This window comes from Solenopsis invicta, chromosome 5, assembly GCF_016802725.1.
Source record: "Solenopsis invicta isolate M01_SB chromosome 5, UNIL_Sinv_3.0, whole genome shotgun sequence".
Classification (NCBI taxonomy): Eukaryota; Metazoa; Arthropoda; class Insecta; order Hymenoptera; family Formicidae; genus Solenopsis; species Solenopsis invicta.
In genome coordinates, this window is record NC_052668.1 from 6938936 (window position 1) to 6953644 (window position 14709).

Here is a 14709-nt window from a genome sequence, read left to right on the forward strand (position 1 = left end):
CGGAAAGATTGTGGCGGGAACGTTATCCTGATCGGACTCCTCACTCGCGAAATGTTTTTTCACGTTTGGCTAAACGAATCAAAATTAAAGGTGTCGTTCAGCCTCAACATCAAGGTACACAAATTCGTCGTCCGATTATGGATGAAAGAACAGTGGAAATTCTTGCATCGACAGAATTGAACCCTTATGATTCTTTAAGACGACGAGAACAAGATTCTGGTGTTAGTAAAATCAGTGTTTGGCGCATTCTAAAAAATAACAAATTTCACCCTTACAGAATGTCTGTTCATCAAGCGTTGAATTATAACGATATTAGACAGAGACTTGTATTTTGCAACTTTATAAGACAGCAACCACTTGATTTCCACTTGAAAATTTTATTTTCTGACGAATGTACACTTAAAAGTGATGGATCTGTTAATACTTGGAACTCTCATTATTGGGCACAAAATAATCTTCACTGGTTGAGAGAAGTAGATCATCAAACCATTTGGAAAGTCAATGTTTGGTGTGGAATTATTGGAAGTCAAATCATAGGTCCTGTTTTCTTTGACGAAAATCTAAACGGTGATAGATATTCCGCCTTGATAATGACAGATCTTCCTGTCTTACTAGAAAATATTCCTCTGCAATTGCGCCTGAACATGTGGTTCCAACAAGATGCATGTCCGTCTCATACATCGAGAGTTGCTCGTGCGGCATTAAATACTATGTTCCCCGACAAGTGGATAGGCAAATACGGTCAATCAATCAATTATCCACCCCGATCACCAGATCTCACCGTCCTTGATTATTATTTCTGGGGAAGGATAAAAAACTTGGTCTATCATGAACGTCCGACTACGAGGGATAATATGATTCGTAGAATAAGTGAAGCAATTCGATCCTTACGTGCCGAGGAAATTCTTCGAGCAACCAATGATTTTCAAAATAGAGTTGATGCTTGCATCGCAGAGAATGGTGCTCACTTTGAACATTTAGTCGCTTAACAAAACATACACTCATTCATTCCCGAACGTGAGAGGCAAGGGGACTCACGTGAATCAAGCACCCCAAACGTGAGAGGCAAGGGGACTCACGTGAATCAAACACCCCAAACGTGAGAGGCAAGGGGACTCACGTGAATCAAGCACCCCAAACGTGAGAGGCAAGGGGACTCACGTGAATCAAGCACCCCAAACGTGAGAGGCAAGGGGACTCACGTGAATCAAGCACCCCAATGGGATGAAATTCTCGTCACGTCCACGTCGTTCATTCTGGATAATGCTAAGCACGGGAAAATGCATACAGTCAATCTGGACATGATTGATCATCAAACATAATCAATCCAGTTAATAAACAAAAGCAGAGTACATAAAACTTTGACTCCCCTTTTCCTCCCCCATACACATACGCATGCACGTATGCACACACCCACACACAAGATTAAATCCGACTAAGTAACCACCACATGGTACATCTTGAATAATGCTGATGCTGGCGGTAGTGTAACTTTCAAGCCGCACAACTCGGAAAGTAGTCAACGAAAATAAACATTCTTATAGTGTTTTGGAAAGGTCTTGACACCAGCTATTAGATTCTGGAATCAAAAATAGGGTGTTCCATTTAAAAAACTTAATGTGATTTTGATCTGACCTTGGCGACGCCATCCAAGGTCAAACTGATAAGATCATTGAATAGATCTTTTGAAACCCTACAACTTTTGTCTGAACATATTTTTGATTGGTCCTAATCCTGCGAAGAGAAAAGGGGTGTACGGGTGGTCTGAAACACCCTGTATATATATATATATATATATATACATATACATATACAGGGTGATTCAGAAAAATTTTATGTCCTTGAAAAGACATATTCCTGAGGTTATTTTGAAACAACTTTTCCTTTGACAAAAATTTGTCCAAAGCATAGTTTTTAAATAATAAAAAGAAACAGTTATCCAATAACCGGACGTGTATAGCAGTAAGGCAGGGCCGGCGCAATTCACGCTTGATACGAGCGATTGCGTGAGGCGATCGCAGTGATAAGCTGACAGCTAGACAGCCGCTTTTCTTCCCTTTCCCCTCTCTCTCACTCTCTCTCCCGCTTTTTTAAAGCCTCTATCCCATTCTCATTCTCATTCTTTTCTTATTTATTTATCAATTCATACACTAACACTGAATGAATGCTAGAATTAAAACGATATTTAATTATTTGACGTCTTGCTTTTAATAATTCTGTACGTATAAAAAATAGTTGTTAATGTTTTTTATTCAAAAAGAGCATATTTAAAATGCGTGATTGAAAAATAAAAATGCAGAGTGAAAGAGAAAGAGAGAAAAAGACAAGTTCAATCAAATTTGAACGTGTATACTCACTTATCATCTTACACAGCAATCAGCCTTTATCTTCACAAAGACAAAATATCCATATTAAACTCGAGATTTTTCTCTTTTCTTTTTAAATTACATAATTTGTCACATTTACTGCAATCATTCTTTTGATAAAAAAATACTAACGCATCACTTTATACAAATCACTATCGTCAATTATTATTAGTCACTATTAATCACGCGTGAGAATTACTAAAAAAATGAAACACGTGCATGTGACAGTGATCTCGAAGATTTCAAGGTCATTCCGGTTTTTGACGGCCGAAAGACTGAGTTTGATATGAGAAAAGAGACAGTCGTTCAAGAAACGTGAGCCGTAAACGCGCCGCGAGTTCAACGTTTGGCTCATCCGGGATGACCGTGAAATCTTCAAGTTGATGGTCACAAGTGCAATAGTATTTTTAATTTTTTTTTTTTTATCGTCTTCTGACTTTTAGAACGTTGATTACACAGTGATACCGCAACAATAAAACGAGTCGACTGCTCGCTCGTAAAGCAAAGAGGATATAACCTAATCTCTTTGTTGTAAACATGTGTCGTGTGTTCGTCGTGTAAACACGTGTTCCCTTTTTTGAGTAAATCTCACGCATGATTAATAGTGACTAATAGTAATTGACGATAGTGATTTGTATAAAGTGATGCATTAACCCCTTAACCTACGATTTACGTTCGAGAATTTTGGGCCGGAAACATAAACAAGTTTGCGCAGCCTTCGAGCCATTCGCACGACTTGTGTAATACGCTGATCGAGCCAATCGTAAATATTACGGGCATCGCTCGTGGTAGGACGGTCGCGGTTTGTAAATAGCACAGACAAGTTCGTGATGTATTCCTATTATCTCTTCGTATCGTGATCAGTTTCAAGTTATTCTTGGAAAAAATCGCACATCGAAATTTACTTTCATAAATTTTAGAGAAGCAACCGCACAAGATGTTCTCAGGAAAAAGATTTCGTAATGAAAGCAGTGAGAATTGTGCTAATAATTTTGCTAACGAAAGTGACAGTAGTGACGATATATGTCGTGTTCGAAGAAAGTGTAGGCGATTAGTTATTGATGATACATCCGATCAACTACCAGAGTCCTGGCTTTGGAAAGAAATAAGAAATAGTCCAAAAATCTGGGACTATACGATGATTCCTGACATAAGAGATTTATATTTGACCCGATCATCGTACTACGGGCTATGCCCGTAATATTTACGTTTGGCCCGATCATCGAACACGGGCTATGCCCGTAGTTGTAGGTTAAGGGGTTAATAATTTTCGGTCAAAAAAATGATTGCAGTAAATGTGACAAGTGATGTGTATTAAGAAGAAAAGAAGAAAATCTTAAGTTTAATATGGATATTCTATCTTTGTGAAGATAAAGCTGATTGCTGTGCAGAATGATAAAAGAGTATATATACGTTCAAATTTTATTGAACTCTCTCTCTCTCTCTCTCTCTTTCTTTTTCACTCTGCATTTTTATTTTTTAATGACGCATTTTAAATATGCTATTTTTGACTTAAAAAGAATATTTTTTTACTCGTACAAAATTATTAAAAAAAAAGACGTCAAATAATTAAATATCGTTTTTAATTCTAGCATTATTTTAGTGTCAGTGCATGATTGATAAATAAATAAGAAAAAAATGATAATGAGAATAGGATAGAGGTTTTGAGAGAGCGGGAGAGAGAGAGAGAGAGAGAGAGAGAGAGAAAGAGAAAGAAAGAGAGGAATGGGAGGGAGGAAAAGCAGTGTTCGAACTGTCAGCTGATCATTGCGATCGCCTCACGTAATTGCCCATAACAAACAGTGAATTGTACCGGCCCTGTCTTACCGCTATACGCGCCCGGTTATTGAATAACTAATTCTTTTTATAATTTAAAAACTAAGCTTCGGACAAATTTTTGCCAAATAAAAAGTTGTTTTAGAATAACCTCAGGAACATGTCTCTTCAAGGACATAAGGTTATGACTGAATCACCCTGTATATTATATCCTTGACATTTTTGTACTTTTTTCTTAGAATGTTCCAAGGAATCCGCTCTTAAAAGGGGACCGAGCTTTCTGGGACAACCTATATATAATAGATATAATATACATGGTGATTCAGAATAACCTTATGTCCTTGAAGAGACATATTCCTGAGGCTATTCTGAAACAACTTTTTATTTGGCAAAAATTTGTCCGAAGCTTAGTTTTTAAATTATAAAAAGAAATAGTTATTCAATAACCGGGCGCGTATAGCGGTGAGACAGGGCCGGTAGAATTCTTGTATATACAGGGTGATTCAGAACGACCCGTGTGTCCCTAAAGACGTGTTCTTGATAAAATTCTGAGACGATTTTTCCTGTACGAAAATTTTGTTCGACGCTTACTTTTTAAATAATAAGAGGATAAAGTTAGCAAATCACGGGCCGTGTACACATGGTGGACAAAGGCGGCGCAACTCACCATCCGACATGGGTGAGCGCCCGCGTCGGACGGTGAGTTACGCCGCCTTTGTCCACCATGTGTACACGGCCCGTGATTCTCTAACTTTATCCTCTTATTATTTAAAAAGTAAGCGTCGGACAAAATTTTCGTACAGGAAAAATCGTCTCAAAATTTATTCAAGAACACGTCTTTACAGGGACACATGGGTCGTTTTGAATCACCCTGTATATATATATATATATATATATATATATATATACAGGGTGTCCCAGAAAGCTCGCATCCCATTTTAAGAGCGGATTCTTTGGAAAATTCTAAGAAGAAAATCCTACTACAAAAATGTCGAGGGTAAAATGGTTTTCAAATTATTCGCAATTAAAATTTACGAATCACTGAGTTGACATTTCGCGCGCTCAGGCATGGTGACATGACAAAGGTACTACAAGGGTACCTCTTGACATACCTGGGGCGGTACGGGCGACCCCATAGACGGGGAATCCACCGGGGTGTCCCGCAGGGATCGGTCCTTGGACCTCTCCTGTGGGACCTCGGGTACAATTGGGTCCTCCGGGGCGCCCTCTTTCGCGGGCTGGGTTTAGTGTGTTACGCCGACGACACACTACTCCTGGCCTGGGGGGTAGATTGGAGGAGCACCATTCGCCTCGCAGAGGCCGGGGTGGTACTTCTAGTGGGTCGCATACGGGCTCTGGGCTTGCGCGTGGCCCCCCAAAAGACCGAGGTCGTCTGGTTCGCCGGACTTCGGGTGAGGGGACCGCCGCGCGGGGCCCAGCTGTCCGTGGAGGAGGTCCGAGTCCCAATTGGGACCCAGATGAAATATCTGGGTCTCATTCTCGACAGCAGATGGAGCTTCGTGCCGCACTTCCTGCGCTTGGTCCCTCGGGTCCGGCTCGTGGCTAAGAGCCTAAGTAGGCTAATGCTGAACTTCGGGGGACCGGGAGGTGGAGCGCGCCGCCTTTATCTGGGCGTGGTCCGGTCGATAGCGCTATATGGCGCCCCCGTGTGGTACACGGATGTGGTGGCCAGCCAACGCTTAAGGGCGCTCTTGCAGAGCGCCCAGCGGGGGATGGTCATCCGTGCCGCACGGGGATACCGGACCATAGCCACAGTGGCGGCGATGCTGGTGGCCGGGGCGCTCCCGTGGATACTGGAGGCGCGCATGTACGCGGATGCGTACGCCGAAAAGTGCGCGCGCCGCCTGGTTCCCGGGGCCCCCTGGACACCGGAAGAGCAGGAGGTGTGGCGCCTCCAAGCTAGGAGGCGTGCTGTCGAGGATTGGGGCGAGAGCCTGTCCCCAGACGGACCGGGCTCTCGCGTCGTCGGTGCAATCAAGCCCGTTCTGATGGAATGGGTAGGCCGGCGACGCTTCGGACCTCTCACGTATAGGCTGGGGCAGGTGCTTACCGGGCATGGCTGCTTTGGTGAGCACCTGCACAAAATAGGAAGAGAACCCACTAGGAAGTGCCACCACTGCAGGGCTCGGGTGGACTCGGCGGATCACACCCTGTTGGACTGTCCAGCATGGGAGGATGACCGTCAGGTTCTGCTCCGAGCCCTGGGCATAAACCAGGCCGACTTCTCCCTGGAGAGCATGGTGCGTGTCATGCTCGAAGGGGAGGAGACCTGGGCGGCCGCGCTCTCCTTCTGTGAGTCAGTTATGTCACAGAAGGAGAGCGATAAGAGAAGGCGGGAGTTGGACCCGAACTCCGCTCCCTGCCGTAAGAAGAAACTGGGGAAAAGGGCCCGGGCTTATACCCGAGTCCCATAATCTCCCCACACAGTCATGGGCTGGAGGGAGGTACGGGCGAACTGCACTCCAGGCACTCGCGCCTGGCACTCCAGCCCTGAACTGCCGGGAGCTGCAGGGATCGGGTGCGGGGGTACCCCATCCCATTGCACGCAGCTCCCCCGGCAGGGGAGACTGTTGCGTGGTGGTCCCGCAACGGTCTCCAGTTAGGATGTCCCTCTCCCAAGCCAAATGGGAGAGGGAAGTGGCTCGGGGGGCGCCCGTTGGAGTATGCCTTAACAAGCCCGGGGCGCCCCCCACGTCACATGTAAAGGTGGACCACCATGGGGTTTTAGCCGGTAAGAGTCCGGCATAACCGCCTCCCTTCCCCCCGGAAGGGAGGGGTATCCATGAGGATTTCCCCATGTAAAAAAAAAAAAAAAGGGTACCTCTTGACATTGAGGTTGTCATATAAATACGCAATGACATTTATATTAAGAAATTATTACTATAGGAAACATATTTGTACATTACATATGCACAATTAATGTTTTCAACAAAATATCAATTTAATAACAAGATGTTACGATAGCCGTTGGGTCAGCTGTCAAAATAAGTTCATTACCATGTTCACGTGATAAGAACTTTTATGGTAACATATCGATAATATCGATAATTTATGTGATAATATGAAAAAGATTGAATATGTTGATAAAGTAGAATTCAGACATATAAAATTATATCTATTTGACATTATCGCGTTTATATCAATTAAATTACCGATTTACATTTTTAATAGTTAAAAATGTAAATAAATTATCGATATGTTACCATTATCGATATGTTACCATAAAACTTCTTATCATATGAACATGAACTTATTTTGACAGCTAATCCAACGGCTATCGTAACATCTTGTTATTAAATTGATATTTTGTTGAAAACATTAATTGTGCATATATAATGTACAAATGTGTTTCCTATAGTAGTAATTTTTTAATATAAATGTCATTGCGTATTTATATGACAACCTCAATGTCAAGAGGTACCTTGTAGTACCTTTGTCATGTCATCATGCCTGAACGCGCGAAATGTCAGCTCAGTGATTCGTAAATTTTAATCGCAAATAATTTGAAAACCATTATACCCTCGACATTTCTGTATTAGGATTTTCTTCTTAGAATTTTCCAAAGAATCCGCTCTTAAAATGGGATGCGAGCTTTCTGGGACACCCTGTATATACATATATATATATACATATACTATATACAGGACGCAAGAAAACAAGAAAAAACAGACTCTTGATGGATCGTCGACTGCTACTCGTCACAGAGTTTATTAAAACGAAAAGAATACAGTAAAGTATGATATGGTAATACCTGAGCATGTGCCACGAACGCCCGCGTGTGCAAGCAAGGAGAAAAGAGTGAGTGAGTAGTAAAAAGAGGGGCACATTTATCACCCGCAACAAAGTCAGAAAACACAAACATAACTAGATGGTAACGTTGGTAATACAAAATAAAAAGAATACACGCAAAAAATGAAATAGAAGTGCGCTGAATAATCTTAACAATATGAAATAATATTTTATATCATTACATCATACTGCAATATTTATATTCCCCAATATGCACATTGTCTTTATATGATTTTTGACGAATGTTATTTAGAAACTTTAAACAATTTATGATGTACCATATGCAATTATAATGAGCTTGTTCGGAAAGCAGTTATGTATTTCTTTTACGTCAATTGATCCATCAAAATAAAAATATGTAATTATAAAGACATACAAAATTTAAATTATCAAATTAATTAATATTTGTTAATTTCAAACAAAATAGATTTTACTTATTTTTTTTTTTAACTTTTAATTGCTATAAAGTTATTCTAAAAAATAAGAATATTCTTAATATGTCCTGTAATATTAAAATTATACTATAACATGCATACTAAAGATTTTGTAATTAATATTGTTCACGTCAAAGTTATTAATATTATTTAATCGTAATCATATCAAATTTTATTGTAAGTATTGAACATATTAAACATCTTAATGATAATTCCACATGCTTCTTACTGACCTATAGAATTGTGTGGACAGAGTAGCAATAGTAACAAGAAGACTGGTAAAAGAAAACTATTTCCAGAAATATGCCAGCATATTGAAGCCATCTTGTATCCTGAAAATAGTCACTTCTTGATTATTACAGCCTCGCAAACTTGCATTATAATTAATTCTCTAAACACATTAACAAGGAACATAACACTTTGTCAAATGTGTTTACCATATCGTCAGTGTCCTTCCCAAACACAGGAAAAACGAAGAAAACAGATCCAGAAGTTCATCTGCAATACATAATTCCATTTTTGTTACTACGTAGATAGCATCGAAAGATGAATAAAATTCATACAGAATACATACAGAATTAGAAAAATGAATATCTGAAGAACTTTTCAATAATTAAGTATAACATAGGTCTAAGTGGTTTTTACTGTTTGGAAAACAAACGTTTTCCATAAATTTTCATGAGATGAATTTATAAGTGGCAACATATAACATCAGATTTTTAAGAAAAATGAAGTTAAACTAACTAAAAAATTTTATACCAGTTTTGAAATTTCTAAACTCAAAATTAGCGGTAACTTTTAAGTTTTATAACTCAAGAAAAAATTAATACTTAAAAAATAAAACATTACTATTATAACATTTTGAAAACGTCTTCACTTTAGCTATAAGAATATACTATAAAAAAATGGAGAATTTTTATATTTCAAAATAACTTTACCCTAATTTCAGTAACGCTACTCAAAGTAAAATGGATAAAATTAAGAAATAAATATATTTAAACCCTACAACTTTTGTCTGAAACATTCTTTCGTATCTTGTGTATTTTTTGAGATAACCGTATAGGACAGTTAAATACCCCATCCTATATTGTTACGCCCGATATGGATATATGGGCTTGAGATTAGTTGGTTTTGAAAATCGATATTTTATCGATTGTCCGTTGACAACCGTTGATTTTCTGTCACAGCTTTGGTTCTGACAGTATAATAATTGTTGTTCTATTTAAGTTATTCTTTAGCAATATATATGTCTCATATACAATATACCAGTGTCCAGAAAGTCCGTTCCTATTCCCTATATTTCGGAAACTAAGCATTTCTGAAAAAAATATTTAGAGCAAAAGTTGTATGGTTCGAAGGGGAACATGAAAAGATATTATTGATTCGACCTTGACTGACGTCACCAAGGTCAAATAGATTTTTTTAAATAAAATACCCTATTTTTTATTCCAGAATATAATAGCTGATGTTAAAAGTTTTTTAAAACATTATAATAAAGTTTATTTTTATTAAGTACTTTCTGAATTATGAGATTTAAAAGTTACAGTATTTTGACATAAAATACAAAATATCTTGTAAGACTTTCAGTTTTCGGTATTACCTTAATATTTTATCACCATGTAACAGCCTGTTTTTCTTGAATAGAAAATCATGCACGGACGTAGCTCGTCGGAAATTACCAGAGCACAATCCGGGTCAAGAGAGAATTAGACGGTGTTTTTAAATTTAGAAAATATACACAAGTTTATTTAAGACTAATTTAAATAGACATATACAAGACATATAGAACGCAAGAAAGTATATCAAGAGGCGCGGTCGCGTCTCGTGCCAATTTAAAAAAAAGATAAGAAACGCAAAGCGAAAAAGACCCGCGCCTCTTTTACGCGAGTCAGCGATTTCAAGCATTAACGAGTTATCAGATCTCAGTAACGGCTGAACCGATCAAGGTCTGAGTAGTCTCAATCGATAGCTTGGTGACGAATTGCATAATAAAAGTGTTTTTATTTTTTCTCTCCGTGTCCTACGAGCGGAGATATCGCGATGCAAAGTCCAATACATGTTTTTCAAGAGGCGCGGTCGCGTCTCGTGCCAATTTAAAAAAAAGATAAAAAACGCAAAGCGAAAAAGACCCGCGCCTCTTTTACGCGAGTCAGCGATTTCAAGCATTAACGAGTTATCAGATCTCAGTAACGGCTGAACCGATCAAGGTCTGAGTAGTCTCAATCGATAGCTTGGTAACGAATTGCATAATAAAAGTGTTTTTATTTTTTCTCTCCGTGTCCTACGAGCGGAGATATCGCGATGCAAAGTCCAATACATGTTTTACATGTGTAAGATACGTCATTATCGTCGCCAAGCGAATCTTGTCCAGTACCTTTTTTTGACACGAGTAACGAGTGGCGCTCATTTATAGCCGTTCTATCACGTGATATAACATGGCCGTACCCATAAGCATCATGACCGTCTACCACTATATATGTGTACATACATGTAGTGGTAAGTTAAGGTGACAGTTTTCCTAACCTGTTATTTTTAGATTCGCGAATCAGGTACGTCGCGTCGCGAAAAGCGCGGTGCATTAGGTATACGTTAGTGCCAGGTGATTGTACGTCCTCGTGATCTCTCGACGAGGACAGCAAACTTCAAGGACGCTTTCGAAAACAGCACAAGGTGTCAGTAGTAGAAGTGGTGATAGTGACAGTGGACGACTGGAAATGACGTGCAGTAACGACGACGACGGCGACGGCGACGGCGATGACGCGCGGTAACGACGACGACGACGGCGACGATGACGGCGACGACGCGCGGTAACGACAACGACGACGGCGACGGTAACGACGCGCGGTAACAATGACGACGACGACGGCGACGACAACGACGCGCGATAACGACGACGACGGCGACGATGACGGCGACGGCGACGACGCGCGGTAACGACGACGACGACGCGCGGTACGACGACGGCGACGACGCGCGGTAACGACGACGACGACGGCGACGACAACAACGCGCAGTAACGACGACGACGACGGCGACGGCGATGACGCGCGGTAACGACGACGACGACGACGGCGATGATAACGACGACGACGACGACGACAGACGGCGACGGCGACGGCGACGACGCGCGGTACGACGACGACGACGACGACGGCGACGATGACGGCGACGGCGACGACGCGCGGTAACGACGACGACGACAACGGCGATGATAACGACGACGATGCGACGACGACGACGACGGCGACGACAACGATAGCGACGACAACGACGCGCGGTAACGACGACGACGACGGCGACGGCGGCGGCAAAGGCGATCTGAGTGTTGACGTCGATGTAATCCTCGAGATCTCGAAAAAGCGTCTTATATTCTATTCTAATTACGAATAACGAAAATTTAATTTTCAAACTTAGCAAACACATAGCGTATGTGTTTAATTTAATGTAACGTAATTATTTTGATCTATGTTATATATATTATATACATACATTACATCTTAGAATTATATTTGGTGCTTGTTGGAAATGTTTAATTTTATCATAATACTTTACAATTTCTATTGTTTTCTTTATTATTGTTATTCTTTTGATGTTTCGTATAAAAATAGAAGATAAAAATTAAAAGTTATAAAAATTGGATATTTACTGTTATTATTCAAAGGTAGGAATAGAGGATTGTAGATTAAATTGTGGGATCGATTTTTTTAAAATTTGATGATCCTAAAGATGTGCTACTTAACGATAATGTTGAATTTTTAATAATAAGATTTATTAATGGCTTTTGTTATAAATAATAACGTAAGCATGTATGTATATAGTATATATATATATATGTATATATATTTTTTTTTTCCAAAGAAAAGTAAAAAAAAGATGTCAATTTATGCGTGTGCATGCGCACCTTAACTTTAATTTTTCTTAAAAACCCAAGTGGTATTATTTTTGTATTTTAACAAGAATTTTTCCATACTAACCCATGTGGTAATTTTACCTTTAATTTTAATTCTACAAAACAATAGTAGTACTACTTTGTACTTTGTATTCTTATTGAAAAATTTTCCTATTCTAACCCAAGTGGTATGTATTCTGAAAAATCAGTGAAATCTTTAAATTGCGCTACTTATAAAAAGAATATATTGCTCTTTAAAATAACTGCTGTATTTACTTAAACATAAATATCTTAAATTTAATCTAACCTAAATGTATTTTTTTCCAAAAAATGTATGAAATCTTTAAATTGCGCCAATTATAAAGAGAATATATTGCTGTTTGAAATAACTACTGTACTACTTTTAACGAATAAAATGCAAGTGATAGTATATTTATTTTTTAAGTAAAACCCAAGTAGCGATATCTTTAATTCCTTTTTAAATAAAATTCAAGTGATACTGTCTATGTATTTTTATTGAAACATTTTTCTGTTCTAACCTAAGTGGATGTACTTAATTTAAAAAAGTTTCAATGAAATATGTAACATTTAATCTCAAAGAATTAAAGAGAAAACAGAAATGAGAATGTTTTATTAAAATAAAAAATTTTTAAACGACAAAAAATTGGCGCTGCTAGATGTCTAAATATAATCTAAATAAAATGTTGTAAAACAGCAGCGCCAATTTTTTGTAGTTTAAAAATTTTTTATTTTATTAAAACATTCTCATTTCTGTTTTCTCTTTAATTCTTTGAGATTAATTGTTACATATTTCATTGAAACTTTTTTTAAATTACGTACATCCACTTAGGTTAGAACAGAAAAATGTTTCAATAAAAATACATAGACAGTATCACTTGAATTTTATTTAAAAAGGAATTAAAGATATCGCTACTTGGGTTTTACTTAAAAAATAAATATACTAAAATAAAGAATAGTGAGCTCAAGAGCCACGCAGGATGTCGGGTGCAAATAAATAACGAAAGACTTCAATGTCAAGCAGGCAAACGTTTCGACCTTTAATAACGGTCTTCTTCAGTGATAATACAAGTCTATAAAAAAAAACAATCGCACTAATTAAGAAATGAATTCGTCGGAATAAACAAATAAAAGTCGAAAAATTAAAACTAAAAACAAAGTTACCAAAAAGGTAGAGATTACATCTTATTATAGCGTCTTAGCATAATGATATTGTGAACAACCTCACAGAGCGTGTGCCGAGACAAGAGTTTTGTGAAACAACATCGATTGGTTGCTAACAAATGAATAAATAAATAAATAAGACAATGATGTTAAAATGATGACTATAAAGCTTGTGGCATACAACAGTGAAAATAAATAGTTAAAAAAGAAGAAGTATAAGCGGAATATAAGTAAAAAGATTCTAATAAATAAATAGGAAAGCTGTACAAGTCATTAGATATAAAATTGTAGAAAATCATTCTAAAAGTAATGTAAATTCAAAAAAGGAAAAGAGGAGATAAGTCAAAGCGAAAATCAAATACAGATTACCTCTAAGTACCAAAACTCGTGTCACAGCCTTGAGATGGGATGTTACATCTCGGTGAGAATAGATACAAATAATATAGACCGAAACGAGATAGCCTCGGTGGCCCGAACGAAAGGAATAGAAGGAGAAGGGGTGATGAACCTAAGAAGGGGGAATACGCTCGAGGATAGGAAGATACGCATCCGAGAGAAGTTCGGTATCGCTTTATTTATTGAGTCCGTGCATTTGATTTTTGATGTGTAGCATCTCGGATATAGATCTTTTGACATAAGATGGCTCCTTGTCTAAAATTTTTACGTTCTCCCAATCAAATTCGTGATTTTCTCCGATGCGATGTAACGAAATAACTGAAGGAGAACTGGCCTTCCTAATGTCTGCTTTATGTTCGCTAACTCTTGTTTTTAATTGACGTTTCGTCTGTCCCACGTAAGAAGAATCACAGTCCTTACAATTAATTTTGTAGACCACGTCATTACAAGAAAGACGCTCTGTATGATCTTTACCTGTCGTTATAAATTTATTAAGTTTAGAAGGGATTGTGAACGCAACACTGCAGTCAAACTTATATGCGAAAGACGAAAATTTCTCTGATACCGACTCAATGTAAGGGATCGTAAAATATCTTCTAACACGTTTATCCTCAACGTAGGTGTCATCTTTATAAAAAAGGTGTTTAAGTCTGGAATTTATCATGGAGAAGATAAAATTTAAAGGATAGTTATTTTCCAATAAAATGTTAACTAAATTTATGAAGTTCTTACAATGAGGATGTGATAATAACAGTAACTTGTCAACCAAACCAAAAATAACACCCTTTTTATGACACAGGGGATGGTGTGAGAAAAAATTTAAGTATCTTCCTGAGAAAGTTGGTTTGCGGTATTG

At 38.4% G+C, this 14709-nt stretch overlaps 1 protein-coding gene across 12 annotated transcripts in view; it reads right to left on the reverse strand.

Annotated features, from left to right (window-relative positions):
- LOC105199486 (bone morphogenetic protein 1) overlaps positions 1–14709 on the reverse strand; it is an 899375-nt gene that overhangs the window by 788779 nt on the left and 95887 nt on the right. For 11 of the 12 annotated variants that reach the window (XR_005574951.1, XR_005574952.1, XM_039450099.1 and 8 more), the window contains 2 exons: positions 8824–8884; positions 8620–8718 (listed from right to left, as the gene is read on the reverse strand). Coding sequence is in view for 9 of the 12 variants with exons in the window: in XM_039450099.1 (XP_039306033.1) it covers positions 8620–8710 (91 nt within the window). In the remaining 3 variants the exon portion in view is untranslated. Of the gene's footprint in view, positions 1–8619; positions 8719–8823; positions 8885–14709 lie in introns of those variants that run through there. The other variant, XM_039450098.1, reaches the window with a different exon arrangement.